General features: G+C 50.3%; 1 protein-coding gene across 2 annotated transcripts in view; it reads right to left on the reverse strand.

Annotated features, from left to right (window-relative positions):
* The window catches only part of ZNF423 (zinc finger protein 423), a 345950-nt gene that overhangs the window by 228527 nt on the left and 99339 nt on the right, over positions 1-18084 (reverse strand). For both annotated transcript variants that reach the window (XM_061138456.1, XM_061138457.1), the window contains one exon: positions 7847-8047. In XM_061138456.1, the coding sequence (XP_060994439.1) occupies positions 7847-8047 (201 nt within the window). The remainder of the gene's footprint in view (positions 1-7846; positions 8048-18084) is intronic.

Genomic DNA, 18084 nt, shown 5'->3' on the forward strand with positions numbered 1-18084 from the left:
CAGAATCCTTCCTTCATGAAACCTGTTCCGTCTACCTCTTACCTCAAGGGCGCTGTAGCCTCCTTGAGGACAAGCTCAACAAACATTTCCTGAGCACCTACTATGTGTTCTAGCCAGAGGCCTAGGCAACCCTGGGGACAGAGAGAACAGGGCCCAAGCTTTGGCATCAAGGATACACTAAGATGATGGGCTGGCAAACATTTTGGTCTTTGCCAATCAGATGGGTTAACAGTAGTATTTTCCTGTGGTTTAAATGTGCAGTTCTCTTACTATAAAGGTAGTTCTGAATCTTCTGAGTGTTTAAGATCTGACTCAACTTACTTTCTCTGGTTCCATTTCTGTTCTGGGCACATGGGAGATATTCAACATATCTAATGACCAGTGTGAAGCCAATCAACCTGAGTGGGTGCTGGCTTTGAGCAGACTGGCCCTTGTCCCCCTTTGCAGCTGATTTATTGGGTATTTTCCTAGTGTTGGTAGGAGCTCCTCACACATTAAGGGAAATATTTTTTTGCCTGTGATATATATCTTTGGTTTGATTTACTACAGTTTTGGCAATGCAGAAGTGTTTTATTTTTGAACATTTCTGTCCTTTGTTTTATGGCTTTTGGGTTTAGGGTTATATTTAGAAAAGGCTTCCCCACTCCAACAATCTTTAAAAAAAAAAAAAAAAAAAAACTCATGTTTTCTTTCAGTGTTTTTAAGTTTTCTTTTCCTGTTTAGATTTCTGATCCATTTGGGATTTGTTTTGGCGTTAGGATGCAGGAGGGATCCAATGTCCCTTTTCAGGATGGCCACCGTGCCCTCTCAACCCCACTGACTGGCCAATCCATCTTCCTCTGCTGACGTGCAACAACACCTTTCTCATGCGCCTAATCTCCAGCTCCATTTGGGTCTATTCCTGGTCTTTTCTTCATTCCTCTGGTCTGTCCCACACTACTTAGAATCCTACCACTTCAGAACATGTTTTAAAATCTTATCTAGTTACCAACCCCTCCTGTGAGGCCTCTTCGTCGAAACAGTCTTTCCTAACCTTGCATGCCCATTTATTTTTCTATCTTTTGACCGCACAACATGCAGGATCTTAGTTCCTGGACCAGGGATCAAACCTGTGTCCCCTGCAGTGGAAGCGCGATGTCTTAACAACTGAACCGCCAGGGAAGTTGCACCTCATGAACTTTAGAATCAGCTTGTCCATGTCTAAACAAAGCCTATTGTTACTTTCACTGGCTAACATTAATAGGTTAATTTCGCAGAAATTGATGTATTTATGATATCAAATCCTTCCATTCAAGAACAAGGTCTGCCTTTTCACTTAATTAAGCCTCTTTTGTGTCCCCCAGTAGCTGATTCTGTTTGCTCGCTCCGAACACTTGAATGATGCCCCCGTGGGTTCGTTCCTGGCCCTATACATTCTGCGGCTAACGTAAGCGGGACTCTTTCTTGCTCTGTGTTTTGTGACCAGATGCTGTTCGCGTGAAGGAAAGCTCTTCAGGTGGGGGGATTCTTTGTGCTCCAGCCCCTAGGCCTTTTGCTCTGCGAGACGCCGGCTGACACCGAGGCGCTGTGCGCCCCCCAAGGGCAGAAGGAACCCGCGTCCCGCACCTGCGTACTTGGCAGCGCATCGCCCAGTGGCTGGCCCGCGCCCACTCGGTTTTGCTCAAATGGAACCAGCGCAAGGGGCGCCACAAGCAATAAGGCAGGGAGGGGCCCCAACCCATGCTGCCGGAGCGAGAAAGGGCCTGAGCCGGCATACAAAGGCGAGCTCCGGCCAGCCGACGGAGAGGAACGAGGCTGGCAAAGGTGGCCAGCCTCCACGCAGTCCCAGTCCTGTAATTAGGGCCCACAGGTCACTCTGGCCACAGCTGAACAAACCAGGGTGTAATTAACTTTCCACCCGGCTTTTTACGCAGCAGCATTTCACCTTTGCCAGAAAGGGAGGGTCTGCCTTTCCAAAAGGGCTGAGGCAACACTCCTTGGTCCCAATCCTCAGGAAAGGGGGGTAGCCGGGGGTAGGGGCAGGGAGCAGTGAAATTAACCCACAGGGAGCACACTTTCTGCTGTTGCTATTTGAACAAATTCCCCTCTCTTATTTTTTCTGAAGTTGAGCATTCAAAAAGGCTGTGTCGTCTGGAGTTCAGTTAGAAACTGCTCACTGTCTGTGTTCCCACCACGCAGTGTTCAGACCTCAAATCTTAGCTCAGCTCTGTAAGCTTGAGCAAGATCCCCCTAACTTCAAGCCTCAGTCATCCAATGGGTACAGTGGGGCGGAAAGATGAAGAACAAGACCTCCCTGCAGGAACTGTTGTGAGGATGAGGTGAGATAGGCCCTGCATTCAGCAAGCATCTATTAAGCACCACTGTGGACCAGGCACCAGGCTAGGACATAAGAGGGAAGGAAAGAGACATGACTCTTGTCTTCACAAAGCCTGGCAGTAGCAGGGGAGGTGGGTGGGAAACACATCGAAAAGAATCAGAAAAAGTCTAGAATCTGGTGAGTGCTGGGGGCTGAATGGGGCACGGGCTGCAGAGAGAGCAGGTGGTGGGAGGTCTAGGGGCCACATTCCAGGGTGAGTCCCATAGGGCCTGACGTGTGACAGGTGCTCAATATATGAAGAGTGTCAGGACTGAAGCCCCTGAGAGCTCCCAGAGAGCAGCAGGAACCCCACGTATTTCAAGGCATCCACCTGGTCCTAAAAGGCAATTTCTGTTCTGTAGAGCAAGTGCCTGGAGCCCAGAGTGAAAAGCCTCAGATTCTAGAGAGACTCCGTCCACCGCTCCCCACCTATAATGAAACCCCAAATGGTGCCAGAGGGACCTCTGGCAAAGAAACTAGGGACCCGCAAAAGCCACTGGGTGCTCCAGTCCTGGGGACCCACCTGTCCTGAGACCGACACAGCACAGCCCTGCTCCTGACATGGTTGGAGAAGGCGGATCTAAAGCATTGCAACGTGTAGATCCAGCACCCAGATGTCCTCAGGCAGCCAACCTAATTAATATGGACCGACGAGTGGTTAGTCTGAGTCACAGAGTATCGGGATAGTTTCTGTATCAGGAAGCAGTAAAACATTCCACCTGAATCCAGACTGAAGGTCCATGGGTGACCTGCTTCAACGAGCACATAAAAAACTGGAATCAGCCCCCGGAGTAAATCAAACCTCTCATGCCTTCTTCCACAGTGCCCCAGGAAGTTCTCAAAGATACTTTCTAAGGCACTTGATATCCTCCTGGCTCCTAAAAAATAATGGAAAACAACCCCCTTCAACCATTTATAGGGCCCAGACATGCTTGGTCAACACTGTAGAAATGGCATAATGTAAACTTCAGCTCACTCCCTGTTCCCCATTATTCGCTGTGGTGGGACCAAAATTAATGGGGACTTTCTATCATCAGTTCAGACAGCAACCCAATACTCCAGCCATTTCCCCACTTGGTGCCCACAAAGGATACTCCATCAGGAACAGACAAGTCCATCACACATTGAGTCAGCCTCTATCTACTCTGCTGCAAAAATCCTCACCTACTGGCACATTGGTCTATATTTTTACAGTATATGGACCCATTACCAGCAACCCAGCTTCACAAGAAGGGCTCTCCAGAAAGGATAATGCAGAAGACCACATGGCAACGTGAGAATCCATTCAGAAAATGTTCAGTAACAAATGCCAAATATAAGATGGTAAGTGCCCACAACTCCAAGCATGTAAACATTTGTTATCCTGTGGGCACGGACTGGAGGGGAACAAAGAGAAATCAGACAGCTGTTGGGGGTGGGAGCATCGGCAGAAAGGACGGGATCTTTGCTTGTTTCACTTCGTGTCTTAAAGATGCAGTGTCTGGTGGCTTGTGGGTTTAAGGTCGGTTTCTCTGCAGACACAAAGGAGGGAGAGGGAGATGAAGAAAGAGGGAGAGAGAAATACAAACAGGTCTCAATGGAGTTACCTTCGGTTCTGGAAGCCCACACTTCAGCAAGCCCTCCTGGACCCAGCTCTGCCACTGCTGCTGAGGAACGAGGAAACCTCTGGAAGTCAGGGTTCCTCAGTGCAGACAGGCCTGGCTCCAGGGTGGAGGATCTGGGCAGCTTCCCGGTGAATGCCATCACCACCATTCTGGTAGGAGGCTCCCCTTCCATGAGGAGCATCCCCACCCCAGAAACTGTCTAGACCTGACCCCACTCTCCCGGAGTCTGATGGAACAAGGCCGTGCCCCCACGCCCACCCCAACCGCCACAGCAAGAGCCCGGAGCTCACTCCATCAGAGAGCAGTTCAAAGAAGGACCACATTCGAGGAAACTAAAATGTGACAGAAATGAACCTATCTATGAAGCAAAAGCAGAATCGTGGACCTAGAAAACAGACTTGTGGTTGCCAAGGTAGGGGCGGGGGGCGGGGAGACGGACGGATTGGGAGTTTGGGATTAGCAGATGCAAACTCATGTATAGAGAATAGATAAATAATAAGGTCCTACTTTACAGCACAGGGAACTTATATTCAATATCCGGTGGTAAACCATACTGGAAAGGAATGTACATAACTGAGTCACCTTGCGGTACAGAAGTAGTTAACACAACATTGTAAATCAACTATACTTTAGTAAAAAAAATTAATAATAATAATAGAAAGGGCCACACTCAAGATGAACCCCACAAACATTGTCCCCTGGGCTGGGCTTTCCAGGCACCCTGGCAGGGGAGGGTTGTGCTGCCTCCACATTCCAGGAGGACAGCCCTCTGCAGGAGAGCTTCTTGTTCACACCCAAAGCTGGATTCCAATGGACAGGTGCGCTGCCCTCAGGCCCCAGATTCTCAACAGCGGGGAGGCTCCACCTTCTCTCAAAACAAGACTAATCTGTTCCCTCAGAAGCGTCTGCTGAGCACCCAGTGCCTGCCGGGCCTCACAGAGCAGGGTCCTCTCAATCCTTGTCTGAAACGGTCTTCGTTGGGCTGCAAAGTGTCTACCCTTCCCTCCAGAGTCTGCTCCATGGGGGCAGCGATGCTCACCTGCATTGTCCCTAGTACTGCGACCAGGTGACCAAGGATGAGCATCCAGCAGAGACCCCTGAGGCTGGCCTAGGAGGGCCTGCTGTTGCATTTTTATACCATTTCCAAAGTTTTAAAGCAGAAGCCAATTTTTGAAGATGTTAAACTAAAGCTCAATGTGTAAAACAGACTTTTTAAGGTACCAACTCTGTCTGGAGTGGGTTTCAGAGCCCCTCAGTTAGCCCCAGAGACACCTCTGAGGACGCAGTTTGAAAACCACCACACGATCCAAGGATGTTTGGAGGCGTCCTCGGTAGGGACCTGTTCTGAATAAGTGAAGGTGAAAGTCGCTCAGTCTGTGTCTGACTCTTTGCGACCCCATGGACTATAGAGTCCACGGAACTCTCCAGGCGAGACTATGGGAGTGGGTAGCCTTTCCCTTCTCCAGGGGATCTTCCCAACCCAGGGATTGAACCCGGGTCTCCCACACTGCAGGAGGATTCTTTGCAAGCAGAGCCACCGGGGAAGCCCACGAATACTAGAGTGGGTAGCCCATTCCTTCTCCAGGGGATCTTCCTGACCCAGGAATCGAACCGGGGTCTCCCGCACTGCAGGCAAATTCTTTACCAACTGAGCTAACAGGGAAGCCCTCTTCTGAATAATATGCACACAATTCCCAGTAGTATATCCTGTCCCTGAGTAGTCCTAAGAAGGGGGGGGAAATAACTCCTTGCATCTCTCTTCCATGTTCACGGGACCTGCCCAGGCTGGGTCACGCCTTGACTGGGTGGTAATGAATTTCTCAGGGATGCTATTAGGCGAGGCTGTTTCCTGTACTCTTTCAAGGAATCTCTGACTCCTGTCCAATGCTCCAGGGTTTGGGGGTATTCCTGGTTCCCATGTCCCAGTGGAGGTCGTTAGTGGGGTCCTGTCAGGAAGCAGGCAGAGGAGCTGGTGGATAAAGACGCATCGATAAAGATGGCTGGAGACCCTGCAAATGGGGCTGCCGTGATTTCCGCCAAAGTCTGAGGCTGTGAAGAAAAGAGACCGCCACTGGGAAGACAGTCCTACCCAGGACCAAAGGACAAATAGCTACCATTTAAAATTTCCAATACAGACTCCCACATATAGCCCCAAAGCCTCCCAATCTCCCTTCTCCACCTAGAAGCACCACCATTCTCAAAAGTGTGGTAACAGATGTAAGAATCTCCTTGATGTTGAAGAACTGGAGGAGGCAAGAGCCGGGGTAGTGCCAGGAATGGCACCTCATTCCAAGAGCTACAGACACTCAGCAAAGCACCACTCAGCAGTGGAACTGAGAAGCCCGGCTTTAACAACTGCACGCGAGCAGTGTGATAGAACATAAAGAGAACAGCTTTTCATCATAAGATCGATTAACTGTTTTTAAAATATGTACCAAAAGTTCACTCTCTTATAGTTAAGATTTCACTTCAGTTTGTGGCTAATCAAGAACTACACCAGCATCGACTATTTTCTCAAGTAGAATGAGAGTCTGTAGCCCAAGATGCTGAGGAGGTCCTGATTCCGTCACCAAACTGCTATGTGATCCGGGTTAAGTAATCATCTGTCTGTCTCAATGCCTCAATATTTCCCCCCAGGAAATAAGACGACTGGAAAAGTCAACCGCATAAATCCCTTCCAATTCTGATTCTAAGCATCTAAGCTGGCCATCTCCTCTGCCAATGACGGAAGTATTAACAAACTCCAAAATGACTGGGGTTTGGTTTGCTGAGTCCCAAACAGTTCAAAACTTTGCGTCTTTCCTGGGTCCATTGTTTTTGATATCGATTCCCTTTAGAGGTTGAGAGTGAGGACTTGGCCCATTCAGGGCTGTGGAGGTACAGATGTCACTAGAGGAAAAGTCATAGCAAAGTTCCCCAAACACTCAGCTATCAAACTTCCAAGATAGCCTGACAGGTAGAGGAAATAAGACTTTGAGTCCCAACCTACCTCCTACCAGCAAATTTCCCTCCCAAAACAGGTGTCAGATCCTCCTTGGAGTATTTGTTGGAGATTTAGGTCCTATCCCCACAAACCAGCACCCAAGAGGTTGCATCAACAATCACAATAGAAGAAAGTGTCTCAGGATAGCTATGTAAGGAATACCGATGCTCTCACCTCCTTGCTCAAAGCCTGGAAAGATGTCAACCCTAACGGGATAGCATGGCTGCCACATTCCAGGGAATACACATGCCCCCATTCCCCTACCCCTCACACCCCATATATCCCAGACACATGAACACACTTGACTCGTGAAGTCTTAAATCGCTCCTAGAAACTGTGGCCTTGTCCACCTTCTCTGAGGCAGCTGGTAAACAGAACACAGGGCCATCATCAGGTCTAGCTAAAACTGCTCACAGCCACCCTTCTACCCAGAGAAGCAGAGGCCAAGTGCAGAGGCGGAACCAGGTCCCTTTCTGCAGGCGCACTTCTTGGCTTCTGAAATTCTCCCCATCCCATCGTTAGCCCTGCCTCAGAGCTCACTCCTTCACGCAGCTTTCCACACTTAAGCTGCTTAACTTTGCACTAATAACCTCTTAATTGCTAGGTTTCCAAAAGGCCTTCCAGAAATCCAGGGTGCAGACCCACCCACTTAGGGGTCACAGACCACAGACAGCAGTTTTGGGGAGCAAGGACAGGGTACCTCCACCTAACTCCTGCTTGCCGCAAAGCTGTTGCTTTTATTTTTAATTTTATTGAAGAGGGTACCCAAGACACCACAATAAAATGACATTAACTGTAAAATTACATTATTAATTCTTTAATCTCACTTGAGGCTTCAAGCTGTTGCTATGTCCAATTACCCGTATAACCACCTGTCAGAATCCCAGTGCTATTTAACATTACCTCCAGGACAGCGGTGGGCCCGATGGTCCGTCAGGTCTGCCAGAGACTCAAAGTCCTGCTGACAGTGATCGCAGGTGTAAATTGACTCATCCTCCATGTCTTCATCGTCCTCATTTCTCTCCTCTTGACTTGTCACGCTGTTCCTGTCTTCCAGCGCACGGCTGGTTTTTCGATCACACTCCGGCTCTCCTTCTAGGCCTCCTGCCAACAGGAAGAATACAGTCCATGTCAGCTGACGGGGTCTGGGGAAAGCATTGTAAAAGAAATCGCCCCGCATTTATGAAGATACATTTAATTACTCTACCTCCCAGGGTCCATTATCCTTGACACCTCTCAGTATATTAATATATGGGTTTTTGTAGCATGTGGTGCCATAATTCTCAGCTAGCTTATTTAATTCTTGGTGCAAATCTTCTAGAGGGATTTCCTGTCATCTTCCCTCTGTGCGTGGATGCTGGGGGTCATGACCCGTTAGGGAGGTGAAAATGCCTTAGCATTTTGTCTCCTAAAAACTCAATTCTCTCACACACCTCTCTAGTGTTTTGATCAGCTATTCCTAATGCACAAACTTTAAGTTTCCCCTAAAGCCTTGTGGTTTAAAGCTGAGAGATCTCTTAGCCAGACTAACCCTCCACACAACATGCCTCTCAATGTGGTGAGAAGTTGGCTTAGTTCTTTGTAAAGATGTCCTGATTCTGAAATCAAAGAAGCACATGTGTTTGCAGGACCAAGGGCAGTCAAATCGCTGCTTAAAAGGCACCTGAGCCCTCACTTGCACCCCAGTATCAGCCTAGAGAGTGAGAACCAGCCTTGGAATCATCTGACCAACTTCTTTAAAATAAAATACCAAGTCTATGCTTAGCACCATGCAAACCAGTGGATAAACTGTACAGAAAACTGAACTCATGATTAATGATCATGATAACGACGCTTTGGGTTTGCATAGCATTCTGTGCATTTTCAAAGTCACAAATACACACATGTAGCCCCATTTCACAGTCTTACACGTCCCAGAGCTAAGGGGGGCTCAGGTGGTCATCTGGCTCCACTCTGGCACTGCCCCTCCCCTGCAGAGAGGGGCAGCTTTGTTATTCCCCTTTCACAGGTAAGGCACCTGCCTCCAGCCAAGGGGCTGTACCATGCCTAGCCCCCGACAGATGTTGACCTTGACATCCTGACTCCTAACCAGTGCACTTCCCCACGGAGCAAAGACTCAATCTGAGAGATAAACAGGACCCAACAAGAACTTGTAAACCGAAGTGCAAAAAAATCCATGGCAAATATTACATATAAAATATATCAGTCACCCCAATAAATGTCAGTGGATTAAACCTGCCCATTAAAATACAGAGACTTGGAATCGAAAATCAAAGTACCTGTCATCTCTTCCCACAGTCTGTCCTGGGAAACAGATCAACCTGTGCAGAAACTAGCGCTTATTTAAACTAAAGAGAGAAATCTCTACTACATGTAAAGTCACTGATGCAAACATACACTCATATGCAAAGGTGTGTGTATGTATGTGTGCATGTGTATGTATGTGTGCCTACGTGAGTGTGTGTGTATATTGCCCATAACATCACAGTAACAGAAAAAGCCTTCGGCACACAGCCTGTAAACCCCCAAGGACTGGTCACCAAAGGAAGAAAGAGGAACAAAGCAAAGAATGCATTCGATTTGAGGTGGAAGCCACGGTCCTACAAATATTTCAATTTAGAAACAGATAATGTTATAAGGGCTCCGATTCCCCCGTCCGCACAGAATGCGCACTCCCAAGCACCCGGCATCAAGAACCTACAAACACAAATCAGCTCATTGGAGAGCCAGCTGCCGCCTTCCGTGGCGGGGAACGTGGCGTGACACGCTGCTTGGAGCTGCGCGGAGGCAGTAAAAATCAATGTTTCCATTTGTGGCCCATCAAAACATCTCTCTTCTTACCAATTAAGGGATGTACAATTTTTAGGTCCTTTTATTATCAGAACACGCCAACTCCCGGCAATACAGAAATCCCATTAAAAGCCAGGCAGCATATTTATCTCAGGAAATCTGATCTGCTGCTGCGGCGACGGCAAGAAATAGAAAGCAAAGAAATGAGAAATATCATTTGGAGCCTTCAATATTATAAGTCATCACACAGCCATGGTTACACAGTCAAGCGCCCGTCTCTGAAATTCCTAGTTTACAGTCTCTTCCTTTAACAAAAAAAAAAATGTTCTGAAGAGGGAAAAAAAGAACCATAATTCCCACTTTATCTACTACACCAAGTCTCCAGATAATAAGTTACGTTCAGCACCACGCCGGTGCTACTTTACTTAACACACAGTTTAATAGACATATTTAAATTATCCCCTTGTTATATTTTTTTTGCCATATTTACTTGGCAGCACTTTCCATAATAGCTCATCTAATCCACAACTGGAACCACAAACATTACAATGCATTTGATCTCTTTAAATCTGGTACATCCTGTTGACTCAGGAGCAGATAAATCAGAATGTCAACTCGTGGGTTTTTATAAGGCAAAAACCCATAAAGTCATCCAAGAGTATAAATCTGTTTTAAGGAACTGTCACCTCCCCGCCGCTGTCTCCTAAATGGGAAGGCAAGGCAGCCACATGGAAAGGGGCAGGAGACGGGAGGTGGGCGACATGGGGACCCCATACCCCGAGGTCCCGGGGGTCACACAGCCTGAAGTACTGTTAGAAGCGGGACTTCCCTGGACACCCAGTCCCCGGGGGCCCCTCTGCTGCGTCAACAGAACCAAGACCTCGAGAGCAGGAAGCCCTCCATCCTGCTTGGTTTACTCTGTAGGGCAATCTCGTGTGACCTAGCCTCTGAGCCTCACGATCGGGAAAAATGGTGCTATTTTTCCAGCTTTCCTCAGAAAACTGAGGCTCTGAGAGGCCACCCAGAGCCACATAAGAGACTGAACCTACAAGTTCCGACGTGGAGTCACTCGCCCTTCTCCAGGCCTGGACCCCAGACGCCCAAGGCCAGGAGACGAGAGCGCTGAGGGCGCCAGTGTCCCTGGGGCACCCTCTGGGTCTCTTCTTCCCAGGCCCACCCTCAGCGGCTGCTCAGTGAGCCCCTGGGGCCATCAGGAGCGCACCTTCCCCGCTCCCCTGACCCGGCTCTGGCTCCTCGGGGGTGGCCCTGCTGGCCCATGTCCCTCCCTCATCCAGCCAGAGTCCCCCGAGGGTCCTGACTGAGAGCGCGTAGGGGACGCAGAGCCCAGCAGCCGCCACCAGCCCTCCAGAGCCCTCACCCCAAGGGCTGCCTCGAGTTTCCGTCGTGGAAACCTTGAGCCTAAGCTACAGTTGACCCCAGGTCCCTGCAACCACCAGGGCCCCCAAAACAACATTAGTAGAGCTCATTTCTCCCCCCACCCTGGGGCTGGGAAGGACTTCGCGAAAAATGGGCCCCTGGGGCCTTCCCCTCCAGCCTCACCCAAGTTCTCCAGGGGACAGCCAAGGAAGGCCTAAACTAGACAATTTCCAACAGGGCCCTCTCCCCAGGGCCACGAGCTCGGGACAGGAAACAGTCAGCACCAAGCAAGCCGCCTTTCCGTCCATTAACAGAGCTCCCGACCTGCCAGGCCACACACTGCACCTCAGCTAACTCACAAGTGGGTGTTTTCCTGTGTGCACACCACCATCTTTCTGCCCAGGGGTCCACCCAGGGCAGCGAGCATTACCAGCCAACCTGGTGCCCTATGAACTGGGCACCATCACAGCCCCATCTTCCAGCTGAGGAAACTGGGACTCTGTGAGGTGACGATGCTTCACCAAGGCCACGGGGGTAGATTTCAAAGACAGATGTTATTGCTGTTGTTCAGTCGCTAAGTCACGTCCAACTCTTTGCAATTCCATGGACTTTCCAGCGAGTCAGTTCTTCACATCAGATGTCCAAACTATTGGAGCTTCAGCTTCAGCATCAGTCCTTCCAATGAATATTCAGGGTTGGCTTGATCTCCGTGCTATCCAAGAGACTCTCAAGAGTCTTCTCCAGCTGGGCCTGACTCTTAACCACTCTGCTACATGGTCTCCCCACAGCAGAGCCCCAGTGGAAAAGTGAGTCTCAAGTGTCAAGGAACCGTCCGACCTTCCAGAGTCACCTGCAGGGTCCTGTTGGCGACCCCCAAGGCCCAGCAAGGGTTCTGGTTGTCTCCACTTGTCTCCACAGCCACACAGACCTTTGTTCCATCCCTTAGCTTCAAGTGTATTTACCCAAGGGCTTCACACTCCTGCTCCGCTGCAACTCTTCACCCACCTCACTCCCCGCAGACCTGAGTATCAAGGCCACTCAGATCCCCATCATCCATTCCCCAAGGTCCCCTTTCCTTCCCTGTCAGCACACTTAGCTCCCAGTTCTCTCACAGGCTGATTTTTCACTCTCCGCCTCCCATGGCAGCCGCACTTGTCCTGGATGGCAGCAACGACTCCCATCCCATGTGCTACTATGGAGGAAGACCTTGCCCTCTCTCATCAAAAAGAGGGAACCAGGGCTTCCCTGGTGACTCAGTGGGAAAGAATTCGCCTGCCGATGCAGGAGACACGGGTTCAATCCCTGATCCGGGAAGACCCCACATGCCGCGGAGCAACTACTGAGCCTATGCCCTAGAGCCCATGCTCTGCAACAAGAGAAGCCACCGCAATGAGAAGCCCACGCACCTCAACTAGAGAGTAGCCCCCACTCACCGCAACTAGAAGTCCATGCAGCCCTTAGCACAGCCAAAAATAAATAAATAAAAGTTAAGAAAAAGAAGAAGAGGAATCAACATCCCCCCTCGCCAATTCCTCTCTGGCCCGGCTGGCCTTGGTGACTCCTTCCAATGCTAGAAACTAGAATGCAGCCTCCCCTGGGTCTCCTGGGACACAACCCCTGAGAACCCAGCTGCCCTACTATGAGAAGCCGAAGCCACATAAAGAAAGGGTGGGTGCTCCAGGATGCCAGCACCCCCTGCCAGCCCCGGGAATGAAGCATCTTGGACACCTAGCCCAGACAAGCCTTCAGAAGGCAGCAGCCCCAAGAGGCACGTGACCACAACAATATAAGAACTCTTCTAAGTGAAAGCACCAGCTGAGTCCAGTCTCCCGCAGAACTGTGTGCAGTAATAACTGTTGCCTTAGGTCATTGAGTTTTGGGGTACCTCGTTACATAGCCATTGATAGCTGCAACGTGTCCCCATAAGCTCACGAGGGCAGGAGCTCTGTTTGTTTTGCTGGGTACTGTCTCCCCAGCCCCTAGTACAGACACATAGTAGGTGCTCAGTAAAAGGTGAATGAATGAATGAATTGATCTCAAAGAAACAAGACTCTGAGTGTCAATATGGATAGAAGCAAGGGAAGAGTAAGTGGTTACAGGGCTGTTTATTGTGTGGTAAGTATTGAGTTCAACCATATGAAGTTGCCATCTTTGTGGGTCAAAAATGCCAAATACTGGCAATTTCAAATGGTTCAACCTAACATATGATGGGGCCAATCTGTTCTGCCAACTTCTTCAAAGCAGGAAGAAGAAGGTACACCTACATGGGCTAATCCCTCCTACACCACACCAGAGTCCCTGAGTCCCAGATATGGGCTTGGGGAACCTTCTATGAGCAAAGAGCGGCAATAACAAAACACTCCACCTTTACTGCCTATGATGAGAGAACAGTGCATTTCCCCACCCAAGCCAGATGCTGCCTCCCCTGGCACCCTGAGTGATGCTGGTCACCTCAGGTACCTTCTACCTTACATCCTCCCATCCCATCATCACAGTAAGCCTATGGGGGAGATACAATTAATATCTCCCATCTCCAGAGGGGGCAGCCAAGGCTCAGGACCACACACAATCATGTACACTGGGAAGGGCAGAGCCTAGAATTGAACTCACGTCTTCTGCCTATAATCTTGACTCTTAACCACTACACGGGAGGGCAAAAAAGGGAATGCCTGTGAAAGCGCTGAGCAGGGGACAGCTGGCTGAGTCCACTGCCAGAGAAAGGGAAAGGGGAGAGGCCCCAGCGGGCCAGACTGCCCACAGGCTGCCAGGTCTGGGAACAGGACATTTCCTACCTTCTCAGTCAGGCTTCTCGAGCTCAGGACTGTCAGGGCCTCAGTGCTCCCCAGGGTCAGCTGAGAGAGGCTCAGCCTGAGAACACCCATGAAGGTCTCTTCCCTCTGGCCCCAGTCCCCTCCAGCACGAGAGTCAGAAAGAACCTCATCTCCTTCCTGGGACTGACCATGGGGAACAACCCGCCATCAAGGGTCCTGGGCACTCTGAAAACCAACCAGGGACCACTGAGGGTCCCGCCTCTGGGGTCCCAGGGCTGAGGATCTGCCCAGTGAGGCAGAAGGCCAGAAGCAGCCCCCACACACCCAGGATACAGAAAACAAGGGAAGAATATGAGAGCCATGAGACACTCCAGAAGCTACAGTCACACCCGTTCATCTGTGCTCTCCTTCATTCACCTGAGACGCATTGATCAGGCACCTACTGTGGGCCAGGCATAACAAAAGTGTATTTGCAACAACGTACAGGCTCCTTCATCTCAGTGGCCTCAAAGCCATACAAGGCCTGGCACAGAAAAGATAGTTAATCAACATGAGGTGGGTGAAAGAGTGCCCAGTGAAGAAATAAAATGCCCCAGGGGAGGTATAAGTGGTTAAGTGCTGCAGCCTGGGCTGGGGTCACTCAGCACCCTGGGTTCCAGTCTTAACTCTAGGACCACCCACTTCACCCCATGAGTGACTCTGACTCTGTCACTTGTCCCATCCAAAGCTGAGTCCCTATGTGTCAGCAAGCCTGATCGTGATGGACACGGTCCTCTCCTGCTTCACAAGGGGGAGATGAACGAATGGCCATTGATTCGAGAAGACTTGTGCCTACAGTTACACACAGATACAGGTAAGCCAAGAGCCCTGCGGGGTTCTGAGGAGCTCAGGGGAGGCTAGAGCAGATGGGCAGAGGAAGATGTGGGCAAAACTGCAAGACAAGGGTGCCAGGGAGGGGCAGAGAGGGATGTGAGGGCCAGGATGGCGCCCCATGAGAGTGGGAGGCGGAGAGTCATCCCTGGAGGCCAGCCTGCCCATCTCCTAACCCAATCAAACCTGGACAGGAGATGGCAACACCCATCTCTGCAGATATCAGCAGACAGTGAATTCTAGGCATGTCCAGGGATTGACAAGAGAACCCAGCCAGACAGGGAGCACCAGGAGAGCCTAGTGCAGAGGAATCAGCAGGGCGGAGGGAACCACGCTGTCCCTGCGGAAAGATGGTTAGGAAGCAACGACACACACAAGCAGCAGACAGATGGAGTCACGTTCCAGGGCCTGATGGGATGATAGAGAAACAGCAGAAAGAATTCCAGACTTTGGAGCCAGCCTGTCTAGGTTCATATCCACAGGAATCACTTCACAGCTGGGAGACCTTGGATAAGTCACTTGCCCTCTGAGAAAAATTTTAATGACGTTAAACTGTTTTAATGAGATAGTATCTACAAAGTCGGACACCCAGCTCACAAGGAAGCTTGTGAAAACAGTAGCCATAGTTACTGCCTTATTTTGCCGTCATCGTTCAAACACAGGCAGCACAACTGCTCAGACAGGAGGGTGGAGACACCATGCCACACGAGACTCTGGAAGGAGACCTCACAGGCTCCCGAGGGTGGAAAGTGTCAGGGGATATGCCCCATGGAAGGCACAGAAATGTCCAAAAGAATCCACTGCACCAGGAGAGGAAAGTCCTGGCCTTGAGTCCAGGCTCCCCCACTCCACGCTGTGTGCTCCTGAGTAAACGACCAGCCCACCTCCTCCAGGAAACAGCGTGACCTCTGCCGAGGTTCTGCCCCGGGGCCAGGCAACGTGTACGTGTTTACAATTCACAAGCCTGCTTGTCCTGCGCTCTCCCCCTGTACACCGTTCAGGAGCCTCCAGACAGACTTCACAGTCCAGGCAGGTGTCTACCACTTCCAAAGTGTTTATCCTGGAGCAACGTTTTCCTTTAATAGCGAATGCAGGCTTCGTCCTAACAGCCCATGTGTTTCCTACAAACAGTTTCCCCGGCAGCACGTTTCCTGAGGGCCAGCGTGGGAGGAAGCACTTTCGGAACCTGGGCACCAGGTCAAACCCCTGGTTGAACCTCAGCTCGGCGCTCGGGCCTGGATTGTAGAAAAGGACACGTCTCTGTGAACACTTTCTCACGCACGCCTGGGCAGGTGGGACGAAGAAACGGAGGAACTGGGCCGGGGCTGGGCAAGGAGCCTGCCAACCCCAATTAGACACTCTGCTTGTGCATCCACTGCTGGCCCCAAATTCCACAAGGCAGCCACTATTTATCTTCAGGTTTAAAATATTTGCAGTGCAGGCAGCAGGGTAACATTTAACACTCAGCCTAAAGGGTCCCCTTGGCAGCAGAGCTGTAGGCAAATATTTTAACACATAATTTGCTGTCCAAGTTCCACTTCTTAAATAAGGAAGCAACTTCCACAAGCTGTCTTGGGGGTTCGGGGGGAATGCCTATCACTCCCTTGTCAGTGTTGATGGCTCTGCGGATGGGATTTCAAAGCCATGGTCAGTCAGACACTGAACCTAAGGCTGCATCACACAAGCCTTGCCAGGATGGTCCATCCTGGCTGATGATGCCAGATTGGGTACAGGGCCCCCCTCTCCGCAGGCCCGTAGTTGACCAGGAAAATGACAAGAACCTTCCAGAGAACGTCTCTCTAGTGGACAGGAATTCTAGAAGCCGAGGCCAAAGTGTGATGGCAAAACGTAATAGCACTCACTTTTCTCAGACCAGACCTTCCGATTAATTTGCATCCTTCACCCCTTGACCCGTGTCCCCATAAGGGAGATATAACATTAGACCTTTTTTATAGAGGCCAAAACCGAGGCTCAGATGGCTCAGACAGCTCACTCTGTCACTCAGATTATGAGTGGACCTAAGCTCACAACTCCAAGGCCCCCACCTTTACACAAAACGAGTAGAATGGGCTGAGGGATTCTAGGGGGAGACTCTACACCCACCCAAGGAGATGGTCCCTGCTCAAATCATCTACAAAATCACCATACAGAAAAGTGCGGCTCAGTACAGACATTATTTGTTCTCTTTTAAAAGAAAAAGAAGAAAGAAATCCATATTTTTTCTGTGACGTTTCTGGACTTTTGAATGTTGACTTCAAATTTTAAGAAATAAGGTATGGACGAAACAATAGGCCTTGGAGGGCTGGAGGTAACCTGGGGGGGTGTGGGGGGTCTTTGCCGCAGGACATAACCAGCAAGAGTCTCTGGGGCCCCTTACCAGACACGCAGTTTAGCTGTGCAATAATGGAAGTGCCCCTTCTTTGGAGATTTAGGGCTGGGTTCAAGTTCCTCCCTGCATGACTCTCGTTGCTTACACTTCTAGGCCTTGGTTTCCTTGCCTAGAAAATGAAGAGAATTTCACTCCCTGACATTCAGATTGGAAAAGCTCCCTCTGAGGACTGTCATTCAGGGGACCTCGGCCCAGGTCTCTGCCACCCGGGCTGTGGTGAGCAGTAAGGTCCCTCCAGACTGGAGCCATTATCAGACACAAATCCTCCACATCTTCAGTCAACGAACTTTCTTCTGAGCACCTACTATGTGCTAGCCACTGCTCCAGGCGCTGTGGATACACCCAAGAACAAAGCAACGTTGTTCATACTGCTGAGGCTGACATTGGTTACGAGCACCTTGCCGTGTGTGGGCAAATGCTGCGGAACAAAAGCATGATGCTCCCCTCCCAAGCGCCCAGCTCAAGCCACAAAGGCAGAGAGAGATGGCAGCTTTCTCCACGCCTGGCTCCCAACTACGATGGGTAACGAAGGAGCGGAAAGAAAAGATGATGGATAGGAGAGAGGGAAAGCGGGAGGAGGGGACAGAAGCAAACACCCCCATCAAAAAAGGGAAAAAAGAAATATTTTTCTAGGCAGTTCTGAACAGTGTCGCTCCTCTGAGCCTCACGATCTTAATAAAACTGATCTCGCTGCATGCAGTAATGAAGAACAGTCGGACAAAGCCACCCTGGAACCATGAAAATTGGACGCTGTTACCGCCTCGTGACCTCCTGAGGCTATGACCACTCTGCCCTCTCCTTGACGTCATGTTCTGTCTCCGACGGCCACTGGGAAGGAGAAGATGGAGACGCGAGCCAGAGGTAGTCAGGGAAGGGAGGCCGTGGGGCGGCATGGGGAGTGCGATAAATCCAGCTCATTTGTGGCCAGCGCTGGGGCCTGGCGC

The sequence above is a fragment of the Dama dama genome, chromosome 4 (assembly GCF_033118175.1).
Source record: "Dama dama isolate Ldn47 chromosome 4, ASM3311817v1, whole genome shotgun sequence".
In the NCBI taxonomy this organism is placed as follows: Eukaryota; Metazoa; Chordata; class Mammalia; order Artiodactyla; family Cervidae; genus Dama; species Dama dama.